A 23,124-nucleotide genomic window follows, 5' to 3' on the forward strand; every position below is an offset into this window, starting at 1 on the left:
CACGATTGCAAAAATCACCATAAAAAGTTTATTGTCTGATACATATTTAAATTTGTATAATACAATAAAAGTCATTTTATATTTAAATTCACAGTTTGGTAAAAGGACACAGCATAATATTCCCTTTTGAACTGTGAAAATATAAGAAATTCAGAAAAGACAGAAGATTCACATCTTTATAAAAATGTATAATATTTGTTGGGATTAAAAATATCTATCATAATCATGCTGCCTATACATTGCCCATTCAGTCATATAATTCCTTATGTATATATATATATATATATATATATATATATATATTCCATTTTACCATCTGATTAGTTCATTTCTATGATGTCCTGCAAGACCATTAGAAAAATCATTTGAAAAGCAAATCAATGACCTTGATTCCAATAATAATAATAATAACAACGCACAATATTGTATAATAGAAAGGCCTTTTAAAATGTCTTGGTGTGTGAGCACGTAACAGAATGCATACGTTCATTTCAACCCACAATGAGAAATTGCAAGCAATTGCATGGCCCGCTAATAATATGTTAAATACTCAAAAGGTTCCCCACCCCTGCATTAGATTAAGAAACAAATGCTTCATCTGTATTCTCTGTAATTCTTTCTTTGACTCATCTCAATCTTTTTATTAAGGACTCTTTTCTCTCCATTTGTCTTTTCCTCCTCCTGAATGAGTACAGCAGAAAACTGTCCTTCAGTTGAGAAGAGACAAACAGAACATGGGAGAGACAAAGACAGACTTTTGGAAGCTCTATTACAGACGGTTAACTACTATGGATAGAGAAAAACATGGGGATATCGCCCAAAGCTTAAAGCTATTAATGGCCCCCACTGAAATATATTTGGCTTTCAAATCCTTTTAAAGTGCACTCTTTCCGTTTACGCATTGCTAATACAAACATTTGTTCACATAAAAATTATTTTCAAACAGAAAAACTAGAGTATACGCATCCCTGCATTTATCCATGATTTCCTTACATTTTAAACATATATCTCACAAAACAAAGTGATGTAAAAGCACTAAGACAATGTTACCCATAACCTAGATGAACTCACTAAAATAATGCCCCTTATTGAATGGTTCACATTTAGCATTTCTCCACATGAAAACCCCTCAATGAAATAAAGATTTTACCCTTTTAGCCTCAGACACTGGATTTGATACAACAAAATGAAACAATACACAATATTAAGGATTATGTGACTATTCCATGATTACATAAATCATTCAAATATGAATAATTGTGACATTAAGCAAAATTAAGCTTTCTATAAGTCCTTGCAACTAATATTTGTGGAGATAGAGCATGTAGTTTTGTTAAGCAAAGGCAATATGGGGGGGGTAGTGGGCTAAAGCACAGGCTGTTAATCTGAAGGTCGCAGGTTCTAACCCCACGGCCACCACCATTGTGTCCTTGAACAAGGCACTTAACTCCAGGTTGTTCCAGGGGGATTGTCCCTGTAATAAGTGCACTGTAAGTCGCTTTGGATAAAAGCGTCTGCCAAATGCATAAATGTAAATGTAAAATGCAATATTTAGACACTGTATGAACCTCTTGCCATTTATGGCCAGCCTATAATAGCATTTAAGACACCCATTTAAAAAGGAACCAATAGTTCACCCAAAAATAAACATTCTCTCACTCTCATGCCATCCCAGATGTGTGTGACTTTCTTTCTTCAGCAGAACATGAACAAAGATTGTAAGAAAAGTATCTCAGGTCTCTGTAGGTCCATACAATACTGAATGGCTATCAGACCTTTGTAGCACCAAAAATCAACATAAAATTAATCCATATGACTCCAGTGTTTAAATCCATATTTTCAGAAGCGATACAAGAGGTGTGGGTGAAAAACAGAACAATATTTATGTCCATTCCTACTCTAAATCTCCACTTTAAGTTTCACTTTCTGATTTGAAAGTGAAAGTGGAGATTTAGGACTTAAATTTTGATATGTTTCTCACTCACACCTATTATATCACTTCTAAATATATGGATTAAACCACTGGAGTCTTATGGATTACTTCAATGTCTCCTTTATCTGATTTTTGGAGCTACAAATGTCGGATCACCATTCGCTTGCATTACATGGACTTACAGAGCTGAGATATTATTGTTTGTGTTCAGCAGAAGAAAGTCATACACATTTGGGATGGCATGAGAGTGAATAAATGATGACAGAAGCATCTTTTTTGGGTGAAATATCCCTTTAACTTCTCATGAGAGAATTCATAAATTTTTACCTTTGTTTTTAAAGAACTATGTAAGGCAATCTCATTACTAAATCAACTGTGAATGTGCAGAGTTGCAAAGAACTTACACAGTACATAGTACTTACTTATGGTAAACTACAGTATTAATTCATGATTACGATTAATAAAACATGCCAGTTTTACTGTTATGCAAGTAATCGTTCAGATGCTCAGAGCTACAACACTTGAAACCAAAACCTTTGCCATACCATGTCTTCCATGATTCAAGATTAAAAATATAACAATTTGCAGACCGAATCTGACAATTTCAGAAAAGCAGATGAGGGTGTAAGCTTTGGTCCTTACACTGAAACATGAAACACATGTGCTGATACATATACAAGATCTATGTATACACATACATTTTTCATATTAATATAAAAAAGGAAATAAATTCACATTGTGCAGGTTTGACCCGAGTTGCATCAAAAACTACATTATAAATGTGCTGTGAAACTGAGTTGTGTGTGCATATGTGTGTGGCCACTGAAATATTGCAGCTGTATTTTGCATGTACATATGTAGTGCTGTTACAGGCACAATGTTCCTCTGACCAGCAGAGGGCAAAACAGAATGGATGAGAGATGAAAAAGAGAGATATAGTGGAGAGAGAGAGAGAGAGAGTGTGCTAGGCATCAAGACAAAGACCTATGACTTAAAGATGCCTGATGTTTTGACTTTGAATGGCATCCAATATGGTCTAAATGTATATACAAGGGTCATATCCATAGCACTATCAGCATCTGTCCATATCCATAGTAATGGCTACAAAATCCACTTGGACAATAAAGTAAAGGCTAGCCATCATGTGTTCCATCAACTCCACACTTGCTTCCTATTCGCTTCCATTGTTTCCTGAAAAGGAAGGGGGTGGGATACAAATAATGCCCCAGTAACATCACAGAAGATGAAGAATCCCGACTTAAATAACGGCTTAATTGAAGGTGCAACTTCTGCCCCATTCACGTGTTTCAGTGTTGAGCTCAAACCAGAAGGTGGCGCTTCTTGTGCAGGGCGAGGTGATCGGAGCGAGAGAAGGTGCGATCACAGTCAGGGCACTGGAACGGCTTTACCCCTGTGTGCTTCCGAAAGTGACGGGTCAGCTCATCGGAGCGGGCAAACTTCCATGTACAGCCTTCCCACATGCACTTATAGGGTTTCTCTCCTAAACAATCACACAGAGAAAAAGAAAAACATTTAGAGAGCTCAACAGTATGACTTCGTATCAGCACAAACAAAGAATTTTCATTTGTGTTTAGGTCTGTGCGGTTATATTTACCTGTATGGGTGCGTCTATGAGCTTTGAGGTGGGAGCTTTTGGTGTAGACTTTATTGCAGCCGTTAAAGTCACAGCAATGGATTCGACGCTTCTTTAACAGATCTGGTGATTCCACCTTTCGCCTTACAATTACAGAGTGAGTGTTCCCCCTGTTAAAGGAGACAGAATGTTGTCAGCATGTTGTTTGGAGTGCACTTCTCTTTTTAACCACCAGGGGTCAGAACAACACAGTCTTAACGCAAAAACCTCAAAACAAAACCTTAATGTAAAGGCCTCTGTATTGGATTTTATTTTAGCTATTGTATGTATTTTTGGTCTTTTTTTGCCCACATAAATATTTACTATCCATATGAACAAAAAAATTCATATATTGAGTATTATAAGAACCTTTGTTTTTGCCTTAGTGTTGTAAAGTTTTTCCTTACATGGTTATTATGAGCTTTATATTTCTGAGAGTGGCTTGTCAAGTATTAGACAGATTTAAATTTTTGAGTACAGAAAAGACAATCTGAAGGCCTGTGCCAAGTGTGGTGGATGTAGCTTGACAGCTCTAGGAGGACAACATGACATGATTAGGGTCTTGGTATAAGAATTTTGGAAAAACTCTAAACCAAGTGTGTAAAATAACTGCATTCTGGCATTCTCAAGCCAACATAATTCATTATTATACTGTATTTTTCCCACTAAAACACAGCAGATAACAGAACTTACAAAACATGTCTGATGAGTTTGTAGTCAAAGAATTGATCCATTTCAGCCTTAATTGTTTGATCCAGTGTTCTCAATCAAACTGAGAGGAATAGAGGAGCTGGGAAGGTCTGTCACCCCTTCTCCATTCTGAACCGGGGTGTGTGTGACAGACCTCCAAGTGAAGAGAGCGAGACCTCATTGTAAACAGTGTGTTGGTGTAACATTCTTGGCCAAAATCGAGTAGTTTTTAACCCAGCCCATGAGCTGCTGGCTTCAATATACTGTACTGTTATGAGAAAGATTTTGGACTAGTGCAGTTCACAGCAGATGAAGCTGCATGGCATGACAGTGCAAACAGAAAACAAGCGGTTGACGAAATGTCCTGTTGCTCGTCATGGCTGCTTAGGACATATTTACTTCACATCGAAAGATACCTTTTATTGCGTATCGTTTGGCATCTGATTAGGACATGGTGTGACTGTGGCTGCCTTCAGTCTCCTCTATCTATCTATCTCTGTTTGATTGAGAACTCCGGTTCAAACAAATAAGGCTGGACATAGAAATGCATCTTTTCTTCGACTACAAACTCATCAGACATGTTTAGTAACTTTGGTTCTTTGGTTTGTGTGCAGCTGTGTTGTGTTCTAATGTTAGTAGCTTTGTGGTGGACCTGTTTTTAAATAAACAATACAAGTTTTCGCTTGAATGCCCCAACTCATGAGCGGGCAGCGTACATGAACTCTCAAGAACGTGCACATGACAGCAATGGTCGGTCAACAGTTTCAATAAATAATACATACAATTTCAGTTTGATTCTCACCAAACCTTATCATATACTTTCAGAACAATCATTAGACTGAATTATACTTTTGCGTGCTTTTGAAGCTTGAAGAGGTGGTCCCATAAACTGCCATTGTATGACATCACGGAGCACAAATATTTTTCATAATTTCTCCCTTTGAGTTTTGAAAACAAAAGTGCCAGGGTTGGGTTGCAAATAATATTTGCCACTATTTGCACTGAAGTGTAAATAGCATATACCATTATTTGCACCAGGGTGTAAAGAGCATCTGCTTTTTTATTTTTGGGTGAACTTTCACTTTAAGAAAGTCATGCAGTTTTGGAGTGGCATGAGGGTGAGTAAATGATGACAGAATTGTCTTTTTTTTTTAATATTTTTTGGTAAACTCTCCCTTTAATTTGTCATTTAGTCATCTGAGAGACTAAATTTAAGGTACCAACATAGCAAAGACATGACATAAACACCTCTTACTGTAAATTCTTGTCTAAATACACCCCGTCATCATATACTTCCTGGGCCCCTCTTTCTCTGTCCTTGTCTTTATACACCTTTCCATTCCTGTCCATTTCAACTACTGTACATCTTTTCAATCTCTTTCCTTATCTCTCAAATTCTCGCTATTTTTGACATTGTTCTTAAAAGTTGCTGTTTTTTGGGACCGCACCCAATGTAAACTAAATATCACTCTACCTTACTCCTCCCTTCCTCTCTCCATTTAGCGCACTCTCCACCCTTCCTTGCAAACATCGCATCTTTCGCTGTATTTTGCTACTTATTTTCCTATCTGTCATGTTACACTGACTAATGACACCACACCCAATACACATTCACAGTGTAACTACAGTCACAAAATAAGAATGCAAAAACATAAAAACATCTACACAAAACTGCACATGTACTCTGTGATGCACTGATATGTTGTACCTACCCCTTGAACCTTTAACTGTAAGAATACTTGGAGACACACTGTCTCTGGCATGCATTCTGGAAGATTTTATCAGACCAACAGAAAGCAACATCAGATGCAGAAATATGCAAACATACATGATCCCTGCATGATCGGAAGGGAACTGTAGGCCAAACCCATTATAAATGAGATCTGGGTCAAGTAGTCTTCCTGTATTTAAATGCAGGGAAGTGTTCACTGTTTGGTTGGTTGGATGGATGGATTCTGTATGAGAGTATTTGTGTGCTGCATTTGCCTCTGTACATCTGTATGAGTGTGTGTGTGTGTGTGTGTGTAATTACAGGCTACTAAATGTTGTTCAGTAGGTTGTTTTTACGAGCAGATGTACAGTATTGACTGTACATGGGTGCCACTCGAAGTGCTACACAGCCTAAAAATTAAATAAATAAATAAATAAAAAAGACAAGCTGTGACCTGTCTCAGACCCAAAGACATACATGTTCCAGTGTGTACGCACACATCTTTTGACCATTCTCTTTGAAACCTAGGGTTTGGGTAATATTTGTTAGATGCAAATTTCCACCGAAATTCTCACAATATACATGCAGTTTAAGTAGCGTATATGTGTGTGCGTGCGTCCCCAAAAGTTAGCTAAATCTGACAAAGCCTCCCTTTGGGGATATATGGGATTGTCCTCATTTGGAAAAATTACTAATCTAAATAAATGTTATTAATCCCAAATAAATAAATTGATGTTGTTGTTTTTATTATTCTAAAAATGCCAAAACAATTCTTGGTAACACTTCACAATAAGGTTGTTTTTGTTGCAGTAATATTAGTTATCTACATTAGTTAACATTTATCAATACTTTTACAGCACTTATTACAGTAATCTTGGTTAATGTTAATTTCAACATAAAACGTTGCATATTTAATGCATTATGAACTAACAATGATTGATTCATTAATAGTTCATGATACCCATTACATTTTCTACAAAAGTTTTACAATGTGTGTGTGTGTGCGCGTGCATGTGTGTGTGTGTGTAGGTGTGTGTGTGTGTGTGTAGGTGTGTGTGTGTGTGTGTGTGTGTGTGTGTGTAGTGTGTGTGTGTGTGTGTGTGTGTGTGTGTGTGTGTGTGTGCAGGTTTGGCTGTACTTGTGAGGGCAAAATGTTCTCACTAATACAGTAAAAGAAAATATCAAAAAATTACTTTGGGAGGTTATTTGAAATCCTCATAATTCAACCAAATTATATTTTGATCTTTTGCTTTAAATCTACTGAAATCAGGATTCTGTAATAGTGAGGGTGGGGTTTAGAAAATATCATGACCTCCATACCATTACTGCTATGAGATGTTCTCACTAATATAGCAAAACCAATGTGTTTGTGGGCTCAGCACTCACTCATAACTCGGTGGGGCAGTAATGACGGATGAGGCTATTTCCTGGCTGTGAGGATCCGGAGCATGTTCAGGGCGGGGCTCTGATTTAATTGGCTTGAGGAGCTCATGGCTGTCATGGGAAATCTCTGACTTCATAAGCGGAACTGGAGACAAAGAAGTGAGAGACAAATCAATCAAGCATGCAAACATATTTACATTTAATCTACATTTAACATTTACATTGTCATTTAACAGATGCTTTTATCCAAAGTGACTTACAAATGAGGAACATAGCTAGAAATTTGTCATATAAAAGTCAACAATATCTGCAGTATCGCACTGCCAAGTTCTCAAAGTGGCTGGAGTAGTCTACAGTAGAAGCTATAGTGCAGAAGAAGGAAACAGACAAGGAACAATTTTTTTATTATTTAAGGCTATCTTATTACAACCGTCAGGCATCAAAACGTATGAATAGAGAAGGAGCGACTAAATGAGAGCTTGTCTAGAAGTGTGTTGTTTGCTGAAGGATCAAATGTTAATATCCCTACATCACGAGTGTGTGTGTGTGTGTGTGTGTGTGTGTGTGTTACAGTATGATTTGAGAATGTTTTCTTACACTGTTTGTGGTTAGCAGGATTTTCAGGTGGGACAGATGATATCATGATGGAGGAGGACAGGTGTAGGGGGGAGGGGTAGAGCACAGGTAACGTCTGCAACATAGAGATTACAGGGATGATGCCAGAACTCTGTACAAAAGGAGTCAAAACCTGTGTCACCTGTAAGAAAGAAATACAGAGAGGCATAAGCAATGACATCCATCTACTTAAAAAGCATTTTTTTTTACAATATTTGCTCTGTTGGCCTCTTAATCTTAAAGGAGAAATGTGTCATTTCTGCATCAAAAATGGCACCAAACAGAACAGCAATTTCCAAACAGTTCTCCAAAACACTCCCCCATCTGCCATCCATTGTTTGATCAAACAGGAAATGTATTGAGCAAATCTATTTCTGACCACTGCAACACTCCTCATAACACACTTGCCATAATATGTATGTATGAGTTATCTGAATTATAATATTTATCATATATTTTATTTATAATTATTTGAATTACTATATTAGAAATAACCTTTATTTGGGGGCCTTTCTCAGTAAATATTGAAATGCATGTAACTGATTAATTTGATTAGTTAATTGGCACTTCATGTAATTAATTTGATGTTTACACAATACAATAAGGTTCCATTCCTTAATATTAGTTAATGCATTGGGCATCATTATGAAACAAATAACAAAATATTTTTTTACAGCATTTAATAGTCTTTGTTAATGTTAGTTAATAAACATACAATTGTTCATTGTTAGTTCATGTTAGTTCAAAGTGCATTAATTATGGTTAACAAATACAACTTTTGATTTTAAAAACGTATTAGTATATGTTGAAATAAACATTAACTAAGATTACTAAATGCTGTAAAAGTATTCTTCAGTGTTAGTTCTGTTAACTAATGTTGTTATCTATTGTTAACAAATGTAACGCTATTGTAAAAACTGTAATTGATTGCCCTAATTATGATTATTATTTTAACAATATCAAGTTGTTTTTTTTGGACTTGTACCATCCATAGCTATATTAAGGTTTTTGGGCAAGTATCATATTAAAGCATGTTTTATTTTTTTACGTGTATGCGCCATGGTAATATGTTTTTAATATTTGTACAATGGTATTCTCATGGTTTTTGGACATGTACCATGGTAATATGGAATGGTATTCTTAGTTTGTAGTACTGTATCTTAGGGTAACATATAAATACCAAGTTTTCAGTAATCATTCAATTTTATTTTAAAAATCAAAGTACTACAGTATTACCATTTGACACCATGGTACTAACATAGTACTTTTTTTTTTTTACTAACAGCACAATTCTTACTGCAGGAATGGGAAGGCCCACTGTTGCAGTCAACTGCCTTGTCTGGGATGACCCGGAAACACTTCCTGTTACAGAGCTGGAGCCAAGATAAGGACGTGTGACCGGACTGTAGCGCTCATAAGGGGATGGGGGAGTGGCTCTGGGTGATGAGGATGAGACTGATGATGAAGGGGATGAAACAGAGGATCTTTTACTGACAGACAAGTCGACAGGCTCATTTTGTGAGTGATGACCATCCTGGGACTGATTGTGTGTGTGAGGGGGGCTCCCGTAGGGGTAATGTGTTTGATAGGCGGGGTGGTGGTAGTGAGGAGTGTACAGGTGGGCTGTGGGAGTACTGCCCATGGGAGGTGACAAAACAACACCAAATGCCTCAGATGGTGTTTTAATCAGCGTGGGATAAGACTGGAATAATGACTGAAAAAGACAGAGAGAGAGAGAGAGAGAGAGAGAGAGAGACCATAAATATCCAGTGAACCTGCTAGATTTACACATTCCCATGTAATTACACAAGCACACAAAAACACACACACACATCATATGAAGCAGCTGTGTTGAGCAGCAATTCACTTTGGGGTGTATGAACCAACAAACAAGATTTTCTAACTTTAAATGATTGAGTAATTCAGCTTCCCACCCCAAATTAACTCCTAAACAAATAAGAAAGGATTGCTCGTCAATTTGCAGTTAAATGGAAGGAGAAAAAGTGAATGAGACAGAGAAAGCAAGTATGATATGAGTAACATTTGTTTCATATCATAATAATATACAGTACTCGTACAATTAAAAAAATTAGTTTCTATACATGGGTCTTGTGCTATTACCCAGAATTCAAGAGCACTCTTACAATGGAAGTGAATGGGGGCCAATTATTTAACTTTAAAATACTCATGGTTACAAAAGTATAGCCACAACACATAAATGATATGTAAAGATATAGCCATTTTTACAACTTCATTAACATGACCATGTAATGTTATGTCAACAAAACCTAAAACGACTGTAAAAATTATCATTTAAACAACTTAAACAGCTCAAATAATACGTTTTAACAGAAGATTTGCTTTTATAAAAACAGAAGATTTGCTTTCATAAAATGATAAGCTTCACATTTCTGCCTTTAAATCCAAATATTGGCTACATTCACATTCATTGTAAACGCCCCACTATAACCTCCGTTTTGTTTTTTTAAGAAAAGGAGGAAGTTGAAATAAATGTTTGTGGTAATCAGCATTATGCCACAAATGCTGTCGATTGAGCTTAAAGGAATAGTTCACCCAAAAATGAAAATTCTCTCATCATGTACTCACCCTCATGATATACCAGATGTGTATGACTTTTTTCTTCTTCAGAACACACATTTTTAGAAGAATACCTCAAATCTGTAGGTCCATACACTGCAAGTGAATGGGTGTCAAACTTTTGACTCTCCAAAAATCACATAAATCAGCATAAAAGTAATCCATATTACTGTAGTGGATAATTCCATATCTTCTGAAGTGATTGTATAGGTGTGGGATAGAAACGGATCAATATTTAATTCGTTTGCTTGAAATACTGCTTCCTGCCCAGTAGGGTGTAATATGCATGAAGAATGTAAATCGCCAAAAACACAAGAAGAATGTGAAAGTTAAAGTGCAGCCTAACAAAGCAGGGAGAGGAATTTAGAGTAAAAAATTGACTTAAATATTGATCTGTTTCTCAACTACACCTTCTGGGGGCATGGATTTAACTTGGAGTTGTATGGATGACTTTTATGATGACTTTTTGGAGCTTCAAAATTGTGGCACCCATTCACTTGCATTGTATGGACCAAAAGAGCTAAGAAATTCTTCTACAAATCTTAAATTGTGTTCTGCTAAAGAGAGAAAGTCACACACATCTGGGATGGCATGAGGGTGAGTAAATGATGAGAGAATTTCCATTTTGGGGTGAACTATTCCTTTAACTTGTACTGAATCCGGAATATTTATTTGAGTTCAAGTATTAGATCAGGTAGATATAGGAACCATTGCAGGTTTTTTGCAACATACTTTGGCTAACAGACAGGAACTGACCCTTTAGAAATCATTTGTAAGGTGTTAAAATAATTTTTATATAGTAGCAATAATAATAAACACAATCATTATGAACAATCTGCAGGCCCCAATTTATTTGATCTTTGGCCTTCAGAACTGTACTCACCGTCTCCATGTCAGTCTTAATTGGGTAATCACACATGAGCATGGCTGCTGCAAACTGGAATTCTGGAAAATACAGAAAAGATAGGTTTTACATCAGTTAACGGTGACAAAAATGTAGAACTTCAAAGATAAGCGTAAGCAAAATTGAAATAAATATATAAATGAATAGGGGATTATAATAAGGGTTAGTGTATTTTCAAACAAATTACATGTTCAAGGTAGTACACATACATCTCCAAAATGCTTTTATGTGCGATCTGGAAAACGTTGCATTTTAATTTGTGTGTATAAACATCTAATAAACATCTTTAAAAGAGCAGAATTACAATATTATTAAATCATAAACACTCTAAAAAATATGTATTCCAAATTAAAACAAGGCAGCCAGTAACCATCACAGATATTGAAGGGGACACGGATTAGTGGTCAATCATTATGGCTTTAGCAATAACAGTACGGCTATGAACGGTATTTTTGTGTGGCTGTGCATGAGATTACAACACTATGAGAAAATATTTCTCGCCCACTCAATATGGTGTAAATCTGGGAATACAGAGAGTCCACATCATCATACTATTAATACTTTACTACTATCATACTAGATGTTACTATAGACTTCTTAGATAATGATTTATTCTGTGATCTTACAACATCCTGCTGGTCTAGTCAGGTGTCTCTCATGTAATAGAGATAACAGATGTACTGCACAAAGAATAAGCTTAAGGTAAGAGATGAAGGGTCTACAGTAGCATGAGCTCTTTAGATAGATCTTGGATATGAGCACGTTCCAAAAAAATTCAAAAAGGTATTTTTGTGCACTGCGGGAAAGTGGCGCTACTCATTGGATCGTTCCAAACGAAAGTGCGCCAACTGAATCCCTTCCAAAAGTCTATTAGTGGCATGTAAACACAAGTCACTTAAAGGAAGTAGTTTTACAGTTTGCAATTTATTTTGAATGGTAATTTATTTTTATGGATCTTATCATTTTAAAAACCTTAAATCTCTTTATGTGCAGATAACAGGGTTAAAAAGGAAGCTTAACATAAGGGATGAAAAGATGAAGATGGTCTAGCCATAAATGAAAATGCTCTCATCATTTACTGACCCTTATGCCATCCAAGAAATATATAACTTTTTTTCATCTGCTGAACTTAAATGAAGATCTCTTTTGGTCCATACAATGCAAGTCAACAGGTGCCAACATTTTGAAACCCCAAAATCACATAAGTCAGAATTAAAGTAATCCATATGACTCCAGTGGTTAAATTCATGTGTTCAGAAGTTATATGATAGGCGTGGATAAGAAACAGATCAATATTTGAGTCCTTATCTCCTATCAATTCTCCTCCTTGCTCAGTCAATCTCCACCTTAACTTTCCCTTTCAAATTCTTCTTGTGTTTTTTTTGGTGATTCACATTCTTCATTCATATCGCAATTTATTGTGCAGGGAGAAGAATCTCAAGCAACAAATTACGAAAATGTTTATGTTTCTCACCCACACCTATTATTTCACTTCTGAAGATATGGATTGAACCTCTGGAGTCCTATGGATTACTTCTGTTCCCCTTATGTAATTGCTGGAGCTACAAAAGGTCTGATCACCATTCACTTGCATTGTATGGACCTACAGTGCTGAAAAAGTATTCTAAAAAATCGTAACTTGTGTTCTAAAGAAAGAGTTAATGAGAATTTAAATTTCTGGGTGAACTATCACTTTAATTGCTCTCATGCATCCAAGGGCTATTGGTGGAAAATATTCCTTATTTACAGATGTTTAGGTTTATTTGTATTGTTTTTTTTTTTTTTAGTACACGACTTATTGCATACTGACATACATTTAAATGTAAGAAAAGAAACCAGGAGGGCGTTTATGAGTCTTAAGTTTTACTTGGCACAACAAAAGAACTACAAACGTGAATTTGCATGCTACTTAATCAAGATAACATTTAAATTAAAACATATTAAGTGCTAGTAATGCAAGTCGTCGTGTAGGGAGTACCAAATGCACACATTTGAGCCAATGCCCTGCACCCTTCAGAGTACTCATGTCAAGTGCACTGCCCTGTGGAGTGAGCATAATGCAATGATGCTCATTATCAAGTGGAATTCGGCCAAAAATATGTTTTGCAATATGGACCGTCTTTGTGTTTTGGGTCAGTGTACAAAGGTTTGGCCACAAAGATTACATCTGCAGGTGGTAAAGTCTGTATTTGACAGCATATTTATTATTAAATGCATTTATTATTATCATTATGGCAGAGGCTATTTTCACCCCTAATTAAATTCTATCATACAATATAGGGGCATCACTGCAGTGTGGTTATTGTGCTTATTTAGAGTCCCACAGTCACCCTAAAGCTAAACAAACTAACCATGCCAAAGTATCACCATGGTATTTTGTAGTAAAATCACAGTAACCACAAAATTAAACATGGGTACTATATTAAAACCATATTACTGTAGTTACACCATGGTTGATTGCATTACAACTATGGCTTCTGTAAAAATTAACCATTTTTCTATATTAAAACAATGGTTAATTTTACACAGATCAAATCTTTCTCTTAACTCCCCAACCGTCACAGTGAACCAAATCACTGCAAGGCAATCAACTTTTTATATTCCTATTAATTTATTATTATAAGTAGTATTAACAGAAATATTAAAAGACAGGAAACAGGATGGGGAAAAGTGGGAATCGAACCCAGATCCTCCACATGAAAGAAGCACATACACAATTACATTGTGTCATTACACACTTTGGGGCATAGTTTGTCTTTAATATCTGTTTCCACCATACTAGTTGAGTGCAAATAGCCGTGATGTGTGGCAGGTGCTATTTACATCTAGTGCAAATAGTCACTACGTATTATTATTATTTACGGAGTAATACTCATTTTTATGCACTTCAGTAGAGTTCATGAACTCTCGTGGAACAGGATGTGGGACATTTCATCAGAGAGCCATGGGGCTGACTCATTGATATGCGAGTTCTTTTACTGTTCAAAGTCTGAGAGAGGGAGGTGAAAGTAAAGTCTCTTTTTCCAATCATTAACCTGGGTTGGTGCTGTTAGCACACATACACACAGAACAATCCATACTAAGTACACCAAGTCCAAATAGACTCCCACCAAATAGATCACTTACTCTTTTTGAGACCTCTTTCTCACACACATATACACTATCGCAAGAGACAATGCCAGTCATACACAGGCTTGTAAAGTGGCCTCAGGGTCAGGTGTGGGTTAACAACATAAAATACTGTAAAGTGCAAACAACTACACATATACTCATCCCAACACAATTAAAAATATATAAAAACACAGCACAGGTCACAACAGATTAATTAAACAAGACCAGAAAACCAAAGAGCAGATTTTCTGTACTGTTTTAAAGGGATTGTTCTACCAAAAAAAGCATTCAGTCATCATTTACTTACCCTCATGTCTTTACAAACTTGTTTGACTTTCTTTCTCACATGGAACACAAAAGGAGAAGTTTAGCAGAATATTAGGCAGTCAAATAAAAATTCGATATTGGAATATTTGACGAATTAAAGAATAAAATGCGCTAAAAATGTGCATTAAAATTTTGGTTGTGTCCCAAGCAATAGCGATGACTTCAGTATTCTTGCAAAAAACACAGCACAACGAATAAAGTTCAACAGAATGCCGTTTTTAAAAGTTGGAGTTCTTTTTAACTTGAAACTACATCTAAAAAACACAGTGCTCCCTTACGAGACGCTAAAAAAAAGCGATTTACTGCACAACAGTCAAAGATGTCCATCTAGGGCATGTTTACATAGAAAAACTTTTTTTTTTTTTTTTTATTGCGCAGATTGATGCAAAAATGCGTCCATTGTGAACAGCCCCTTAGGTTAAGGTCTTTGGCTGTTGTGCCTTGCTCTCTTTTAAGTGTCTGGAGTTCACTTTTGTTAACAGCTGGGAATGTTCTTTGCAATAAAACAACATGGGGCTCTTTGTTTTATATGTATATGTTGCGCCCTCTTGTGGATTTAGGAGACAACTTCAAATGAAAAATATGAAAAATCTGGATGAATTTCTTGGAAATGTTGTAGGTTTTTCCCCTAACTGAAATAATGTCTTAAAATGATAATTGAATTCAAAATTTGCATTTTTATCTTTAGGGTGGGCAAGAGTGAGATGTCTTCGTCGGACCATGGTGGGGAGGGTGGCTTGACTGTTTCACCATCCAATCGAAATGGAGGAGAGTGGGGGAGGCACAGGGAAAATCTAGAGGCCAATGCCCTAGCCCCCTTTAGACCTAGCCATGATGAGTACAGATGCAGCATTCCAAAAAATACAAAAATACACAATATATATGTATATGCCGTAAAAACTAATCTCATTTGCACTTTCACATATTCAATAATGTTGCGTAGCAATCAGTTACGAGACGTGTGAGAATACAGCTTTTTTCAAGACTGAGGCCAAACCTTGTGTAACTCATATTTATGCAACATATTTGAATATTTGCAAACAGCAATGAGATTTGACAGATGTGGTGGATAAGACTTTTTAATTTAGAAGCGTTAAAATTTAGAAGAGATTTGTTCCTTAAAAATGCTATCATGTGGCTTTTGAAGATTTGAAATAGAGTATACAAGCTGTATGGACTACTTTTATGATACTTTTATAGTTTTTAGAGCTCGGCAGAAAAGAACAGTGTAAACATTCTGCTTTTTGTGTTCCATATAATAAAGGACATCACACGGGTTTGGAACGTTATGAGGGGTAGTCCATTTGCCACATTTAGAAAACGTACATGACACCTTTAAGACTTTGATAAAAATCTATTTAACAACTCTTCTAACAAAGGCTTTTATACAAACTTATCCTATCCTTATACCTTTTTTTTTTTTACTTTTCTTCAGAGGCATCAAAGGCTGCTAAGCCTTCCTGCTTCTTAGGAAATCTTGTTCAAACAAACAGTCGTTTTCCAAATAAGAGATAGGAGGCACACATATAGACCTAAAGAAATATGTAGACTTTTTCACTATAAAGGCTCTTTAAATGACAATATGGAGAGAGGTGCTCTCAACTATCCTCCAGGCTGTACAGTTGGCAGAGTTCGTGTGAACCGGTTACATTAAATATGAATCAATCTTTCACTACTGCTAACAACAACAAAACACACACATACAAACCTGTCATTTAAACTTAACAATCTCCTTAAATAAAGGAGGTTGTACACACTCAGCTTAGACTGCTAGATGTGGTTATTAGGGAGAGATCGCAGTGCAAGTTACCACAAGACTTCATAACACATCAAATACCAGTAATTATCATTCTATGACCAATTAAAGTATTTTTCTAATATTTAATTTTACTTTACAGTAATTACAGTCTTTGGTGGTTTATATCTGAAGCCGTTTCTTCAAAAACACCTCCCTATCTCCCTCCTTTCATTACTATTTCTCTCATATCTTATCCTGCACAAGTTGAATAAAGACATTTCCAGTAAGTGAGCACATCTTTAGGGTTTAGTGTCATTATTAATTATTTTCCCCTTAAAGGTGCACTCAGTAATTCTAATCCAATACAGTTTGTCAAATTCTGAAAATATCTCCTCACAGTCCAACACACTCTCAGGGCGAAATCATCAGGCTTCAGACGACTTTTCTAAATTTGGCTAATTCGTATGATATCGTATGACTGCACTCATTTGAATTCCTACGACTTTCACTACAGCCAATGACGTCGCTGGACATCGTTTCCACCTAATACGTGACAATTACTTTTTTCTACACACAACAGCTTCCTATCATGTTTACACACTCTACTGATTGGTTAAGTTTAGATGAGGGGTTTGGGTTAGGGCATAATATTAATAAGTACATCCTTAACGCCTCGTACGCGGAACTCACACTTACTTCTGCATTGGACATCCGGGAATTTGCACGTGATTAAGTCGTACGAGTTTATGCGAACAACGTCGCCCGTTGAACGGGCGACTGTGGCTCAGGTGGAAGAGCGGGTTGTCCACTAAATGCAGGGTTGGTGGTTCGATTCCCGACCCACACGACTCCACATGCCGAAGTGTCCTTGTGCAAGATACTGAAACCCAAGTTACTCCCAATGGCAGCTCTGCCATCATTGGTGTGTGAATGTGTGTGAATGAGTGAATGAGATGCAGTGTAAAGTGCTTTGAATACCGCTAAGGTTAAAAAAGGCGCAATATAAGTGCAGACCATTTACCATTTGCTAGCTGTCTGTTCTGTGGGTGGGCTGAAAAACAAAATCAAGCATTTCTACACAGCCCTGGCTCTGTAAATGGGACAAAAACAAAGACCGATCCACATAACACTACTCCAGCCAATCAGCAACAGGGGTGGTTCTTGCACGTGCACAGGATGGGGGGTGGGGGCAGAGGGAAATTCATTAGAAGAGCGACGACAAATCTGGCTGAAGCGAACTTTCTAAACTCCAAGCAGGACAAACGGCTGAGAACAAGAGTCAGATGAATATAAACTAAAAAAGAAGGATTATGATAAGTCATGGGCTAAGAGCAACGTCAAGGCTTTTCAGCAGTGGAGAGACCTCTGAAAGGTAAAAGGTTTGCAGACGGATGCAGAAGTTGCTCTTTTTCTTTAATTCTGTGGTCGGTGTTTGACCTCAGGCCAGTTGAAGTTGTTCAAAGAACATTCTGAAACAAATTCACACTCACAAATTCACATACACTCACTCACTCAGAGCCACAGAATGGCACTATTACGCTGTAGCTGAGTTTCCTAGTGCGAACCGGTCCAGCTTGCTAATATGGAAGAACATGCAAAGACCAAAATTACAAAGTACAGGATCTAATAGCAAGTCTGTTTAAAACCCAAACCAGCTTAACAGCACTGGCCAAATGAACATTACCAGTCAATGACCAATGTTTTCAGATAACACAGTTTTTTGCCAGGTGCCGGTGTCTGAGAGATACCATACACAGAGATACCTCCAAGGTAGATTAACAGATCTAACCACTGTGTGGGTGCATTTGAGGGGAACTTTACAGATAGTCTTCTGTAAAGTACCAAAAAGATGCCTCTCTCTGGGAGTCTGTTATTAATTCCATATAATGAGAGTAAGGCATGCAAGGGAGCTCTGCTACATGGGGGGCCATTGTTTCCTATCTGGCCTTCCCTCAAACTAAAGAGGAGAGAGAGAGAGAGAGAGAGAGAGAGAGAGAGAGGAAAAGAGGAAGAGGCCGAATATTTTAACAATGGTACATGACAATGAAAATGATCCTTTTATGTGATGTGTTGCAAGAGAGTATAGTTTGTGTGTGTATTCTGATAACATCATAGTATTGATCCAAGGAAAGAGTCATATAAATGGGTGGAGGGTCTAGGCATGTGTGTGTGAGTGTGTGGTCATTTCCCCTAGGCAGGCTCCCTCAAATGCTGAAAACAGGAAAAGAGGCTCCATGTGCCAGTTGGAATGTCTGACGCAAACCTCAGCCTTGAAACAAAAGCTCTGGGGGGGGTAGTAGAACAAGGAGTAAGAACAAGAGTTTAATTGTGTTTGATTAGGTGCTAAAACTATGCAAATACACTGTATATATAATATGCTGATCTTCATTCTTTCAATTCCAAAATTTGAGGCATCCAGGACACAACGACACACTCACACATTTACAGCAAAGTTGATCGTAAGCAAAACTAATCAGACGTTGCCAAAGCCAATCAATGCTTTACATAGTGGCAAGAGCATAGCCAGGAAATTACTTTTAGGTGGGCCTCAAGAGTCCATCCATCCATCCATCCATCGTCAACCGCTTATCCTGTGTACAGGGTCGCGGGGGGCTGGAGCCTATCCCAGCTAACATCGGGCGAAAGGCGGGGGACACCCTGGACAGGTCGCCAGTCCATCGCAGGGCCTCAAGAGTATTCGCCCAAATTGTTTAACCAAATTCTCCTTAACAACAGAGAAGCGGCGCATTCAAACAGCTCTTTCACACTTTCAGAAATAATAAGTTATGAATTTTTAAAACCATTTCATAAATTATATATACTGCATACTGGGGACCAACATTCAACAAGATTTGATGAACAATCCAGAAACATTATATAAATCCCTTTAATTTAACTGGTTATCGGATATGCCATGCGTAATCTTTTTAAAGCGAACAAAATGTTAATCTACAGTATGAATAGTCCAGGTGACAATGAATAAGTATTTTCAATCATTGAAATGTGATGCATGCAGCACACATCAGAAAAGCTTTATAACCATAACCCTAAATTGGGTTCAATCAACAAGTCTAACATACATGAATTCATGCTCAACAGAGTTCATAGTAGTTCACGAACAACTAATATATGCCTAAATATAAAATATAAATATACAAAATATGTCTATTTCTCGTGTCACACGTATACCAACTGTTACCGTTAAAACACCCAAGTGCCCAAAGAGCGCAATATTAATAGGCTACACCTCAGATCAATTAAAATAAGCATATATGTAATGGCTGCATATCAGCTGTCAGAACCGATGTGCCCAGAAACGCGCGTGGAGCTACGTAACAAAACCTTTTGACTATCTGAAAAACAGCACCTTTGTCGAAAGGATTTAATTTAACTTCCATGACAAACTAAATGTGTACTAAAACTTTTGTGTAGCCTATATGAGGTAAGCGTGTTTCATAAAAATAATTACTTACTTTTCACCAGATGTTGTGTCAGTGTAAATATTCCTCAAATTAAAAACGCGCCGTTATGAAGCAAGAGCAACGCAGGCGACAGCACAAACAGCGTGAAACACATCCAAATGACACACTTGCATTAAGGAGGGCAAACTTTTCTAACTTCCCTGTTTTACGAAACAAGTTCTTGTCCAAGTGTTTAAAGCCTCCTGGGTGAGATGGACGCGTATCACATGATGAGAGTTCAGCGCGAGCAGAGGGTTGGGCGCACGCGGGAGGTGAGGGCGGGGCGCTCTGCTCTCGTGGGCGCGCTCTTGGCTCCATATACGCCCAACCGTATCTGGAGAAAAGGGTGGATGAGTGCAGCCCTTTCCTTCCTTCTATGCCTCTGTCTTTCCCTCAGTTCCTTTCCTGGATACACGCTTCACAGAGTTACAAAGCTCTAACAAGCATGGATAACGGTCACCTGGTACTACAAATTATTAGTTTTATTGTTAAATCTTTGGAAGATGCGTATGGATAAAAGCGTCTGCCAAATGCGTAAATGTATAGATGCAGGTCAATCATAAAAAAAACTTGGGGCAAAGGGCCCCAGACAGGAAGGGAGTTTTTCAATGGGAATCTTAAAACAAATAACACTGAATTGCATTCATGAATAGATAAATTATATTATTATATGAAATATCCTTAATATACCAGACTTCTGCAGTAATCTGTATTTCGACTTCATCTGTTTTTTATCAGAATTTTTAAACACAGTAGTTACTACAGAAGACAACATGATGACTTAAAGTTCATCAAAAGAGACTCGTCCAGGAGCAATAATTAATACACATGTAGAGACAGTACAAACATAAAACACCATCACATATGACACTAAAATAATGTTCTAAACATTAACTATACCACATAAAATATAGCACAGAACACCCCAATGTACATAACTGATATAAAAAAACTAAAAAGAAACAACTATTTCTATAAAATATAATGATGTGTTGGGTTACGAAGGGACTTCTGGGAATGCCCAATTATTGTTTTCCTCTATAAATGTAACAATAGTTTACCATAAAGGACATGTTTTCTCTCGTTAAACATTGTTACTGTATATATATGATGCTATCCAAAGTGTATTTGAACAGCGGTGAAACACTTTCTTATGATGTGTTACATTCATATGAGCAGACAAAGTTTGGTGCACAAGAAATAGAAATAAACCTTGTGTAAATTGTCAGCTTTACGCTAAGCTAAAATGCTATTTCTTGCCATTTGACATGCATATGTTACCAGACACGATCATATATTTTATCAAGAATTCATGTTGGATCATAATTTATTTATTCAAGTAAGATCTTTGATATTAGGGCAAAAATCGTATTCTTGATAATAATTTTTGTATTGTTTTATTCTAAAAATCCTTAAAACAAGATCAATTTGATTAATCTTGTTTTAGAAACAACACTGCATAAGATAGAATGTATTTTTAACATGTGTATTTTGTCTTACAAGTGAAAACATCTACCAGTGCTGAAGAAGTAATCCAAAGTATTTAGAATACTTTACTGACCTTGAGTAATCTAACGGAATTCATTACAAATTACATTTTACATTTATTAAATATTACATATTTAAATTTGTTGTGAATAAATGTATTTTTAGGGGAATTTAACACTTTTATTTAAATGTGAAATTATTTTTGAATTACACTTAATTTCCTCTGTAAAAATATTATATATATATATATATATATATATATGACATATTTTTACAGACATGTTAGGTAAAAAAAAATAGATATTTTTTTTAACAACACCTTCATTTAAAGGAAAATTCCTGTTTTTTTTTTTGTTGTTGTTGTTGTTGTTTTTGTTTTTTTAGTAACATATAATCAGTAGTAACAGTGAAATGTAAATTTGGTGTGAATAAACGTATTTAAGGTGAATTTAACACTTATTTAAAAATGTGGAATAAATTTAAATTATACTGTATTTTCTCTGTACAAATACATGTATTTTTTACACTCTGTGCATACACTTGAACCAGCTTAAGTCTGGTCAAGCTAGTCTATTGGCTGGCTTTAGAGGGGTGTTGGGCACTTGTTTAGCTGGTCAGGCTGGAAGACCAAACCAGCTAAGACCAACAAACCAGTTTAGCCTGATTGAAAAGGTTTTCAGCAGGAGTAAAAGACGATCTTATTTGATGGAATAACGATAAGGAAATAGTGCAAAAGTAATAATATATTGAATTATTAAGCACACAATGCTCTAAAATTATGCATTAATGGCATGAGCCAAAGTTATAGTTTGTCCTTACTTGTCAGTCACGCAGTGATGCAGAGGAGTGTGTAGGCTGTTTGAAGTAGTCATTGTATGGTGGAATTATGCCATGTCATCAGCAACAATAACATATCGTTTACCTGATGACGACAGTGCACATAAACCCAACCTGTGTCTATTTACCCAGAATAAAGAAGCAAACCTTTTAAATTCAATCTAGCATTACCAAAGACCTTTACCAGATTTACGCTCGCCCACAACTCTCTCGCCCACCCACCCACCTCTCTCTCTCTCTCTCTCTCTCTCTCTCTCTCTCTCTAATGCACACCTGCAGAGTATAAAGAGCTATGTGAATTTATTTTCCCTTTCTTTTGGCAATTAGGGGTGTGGAAGTTACTGGCAACTCTTCAAGCACACAAGTTTGTGTGTTAGAATGCATTCATGCACAATACTGTATGCCTTTTATGACTATTTGAGCGTTTCTCTACTTTGTATTTAATTCTATGTATATATGCCTGAATGGATCCCAGATTGGGTTTTTATGTCATGATCATAACTGTCATATCAAGAGAGTACATGTGTATGTGTGTGTTATAGGTGTATATAGAGGCATGGGCAGGATTTTCAGGCCTAACCTCTGATATATATATATGTGACAGCCTGTATTTTAGTAATTCATGAGTGGAATGAGTAAACAGACTGGATGGTGTCATTACTCATTGTAATGTACCATGGAAAATACCTTGCCCA

At 36.6% G+C, this 23,124-nt stretch overlaps 1 protein-coding gene across 1 annotated transcript; it reads right to left on the reverse strand.

Moving 5' to 3' along the window:
- Window positions 1-20: 20 nt before the first annotated feature.
- LOC127651767 (Krueppel-like factor 3) lies at window positions 21-20,321 on the reverse strand. The gene is made up of 7 exons (XM_052137776.1): window positions 20,117-20,321; window positions 11,447-11,508; window positions 9,263-9,679; window positions 7,948-8,107; window positions 7,354-7,495; window positions 3,549-3,697; window positions 21-3,434 (listed from the first exon to the last, which is right to left on the reverse strand). The coding sequence occupies exons 2-7, from the start codon at window positions 11,486-11,488 to the stop codon at window positions 3,253-3,255; spliced, it is 1,092 nt and encodes a 363-aa protein (XP_051993736.1). The 5' UTR covers window positions 11,489-11,508; window positions 20,117-20,321; the 3' UTR covers window positions 21-3,252.
- Window positions 20,322-23,124: the final 2,803 nt, after the last annotated feature.

Source organism: Xyrauchen texanus, chromosome 11, assembly GCF_025860055.1.
Source record: "Xyrauchen texanus isolate HMW12.3.18 chromosome 11, RBS_HiC_50CHRs, whole genome shotgun sequence".
Classification (NCBI taxonomy): Eukaryota; Metazoa; Chordata; class Actinopteri; order Cypriniformes; family Catostomidae; genus Xyrauchen; species Xyrauchen texanus.

Bases quoted from the DNA above. Each gene is read 5' to 3' on its own strand.
- LOC127651767 (XM_052137776.1), bottom strand. From the start codon at position 11,488: ATGCTCATGTGTGATTACCCAATTAAGACTGACATGGAGACG. The intron at 8,108-9,262 runs GTAAGAATTGTG...TCTTTCTTACAG, and splicing joins TGGGCCTTCCCATTCCTGCA to GTGACACAGGTTTTGACTCC. The intron at 7,496-7,947 runs GTAAGAAAACAT...CTTTGTCTCCAG, and splicing joins TCCTGCTAACCACAAACAGT to TTCCGCTTATGAAGTCAGAG.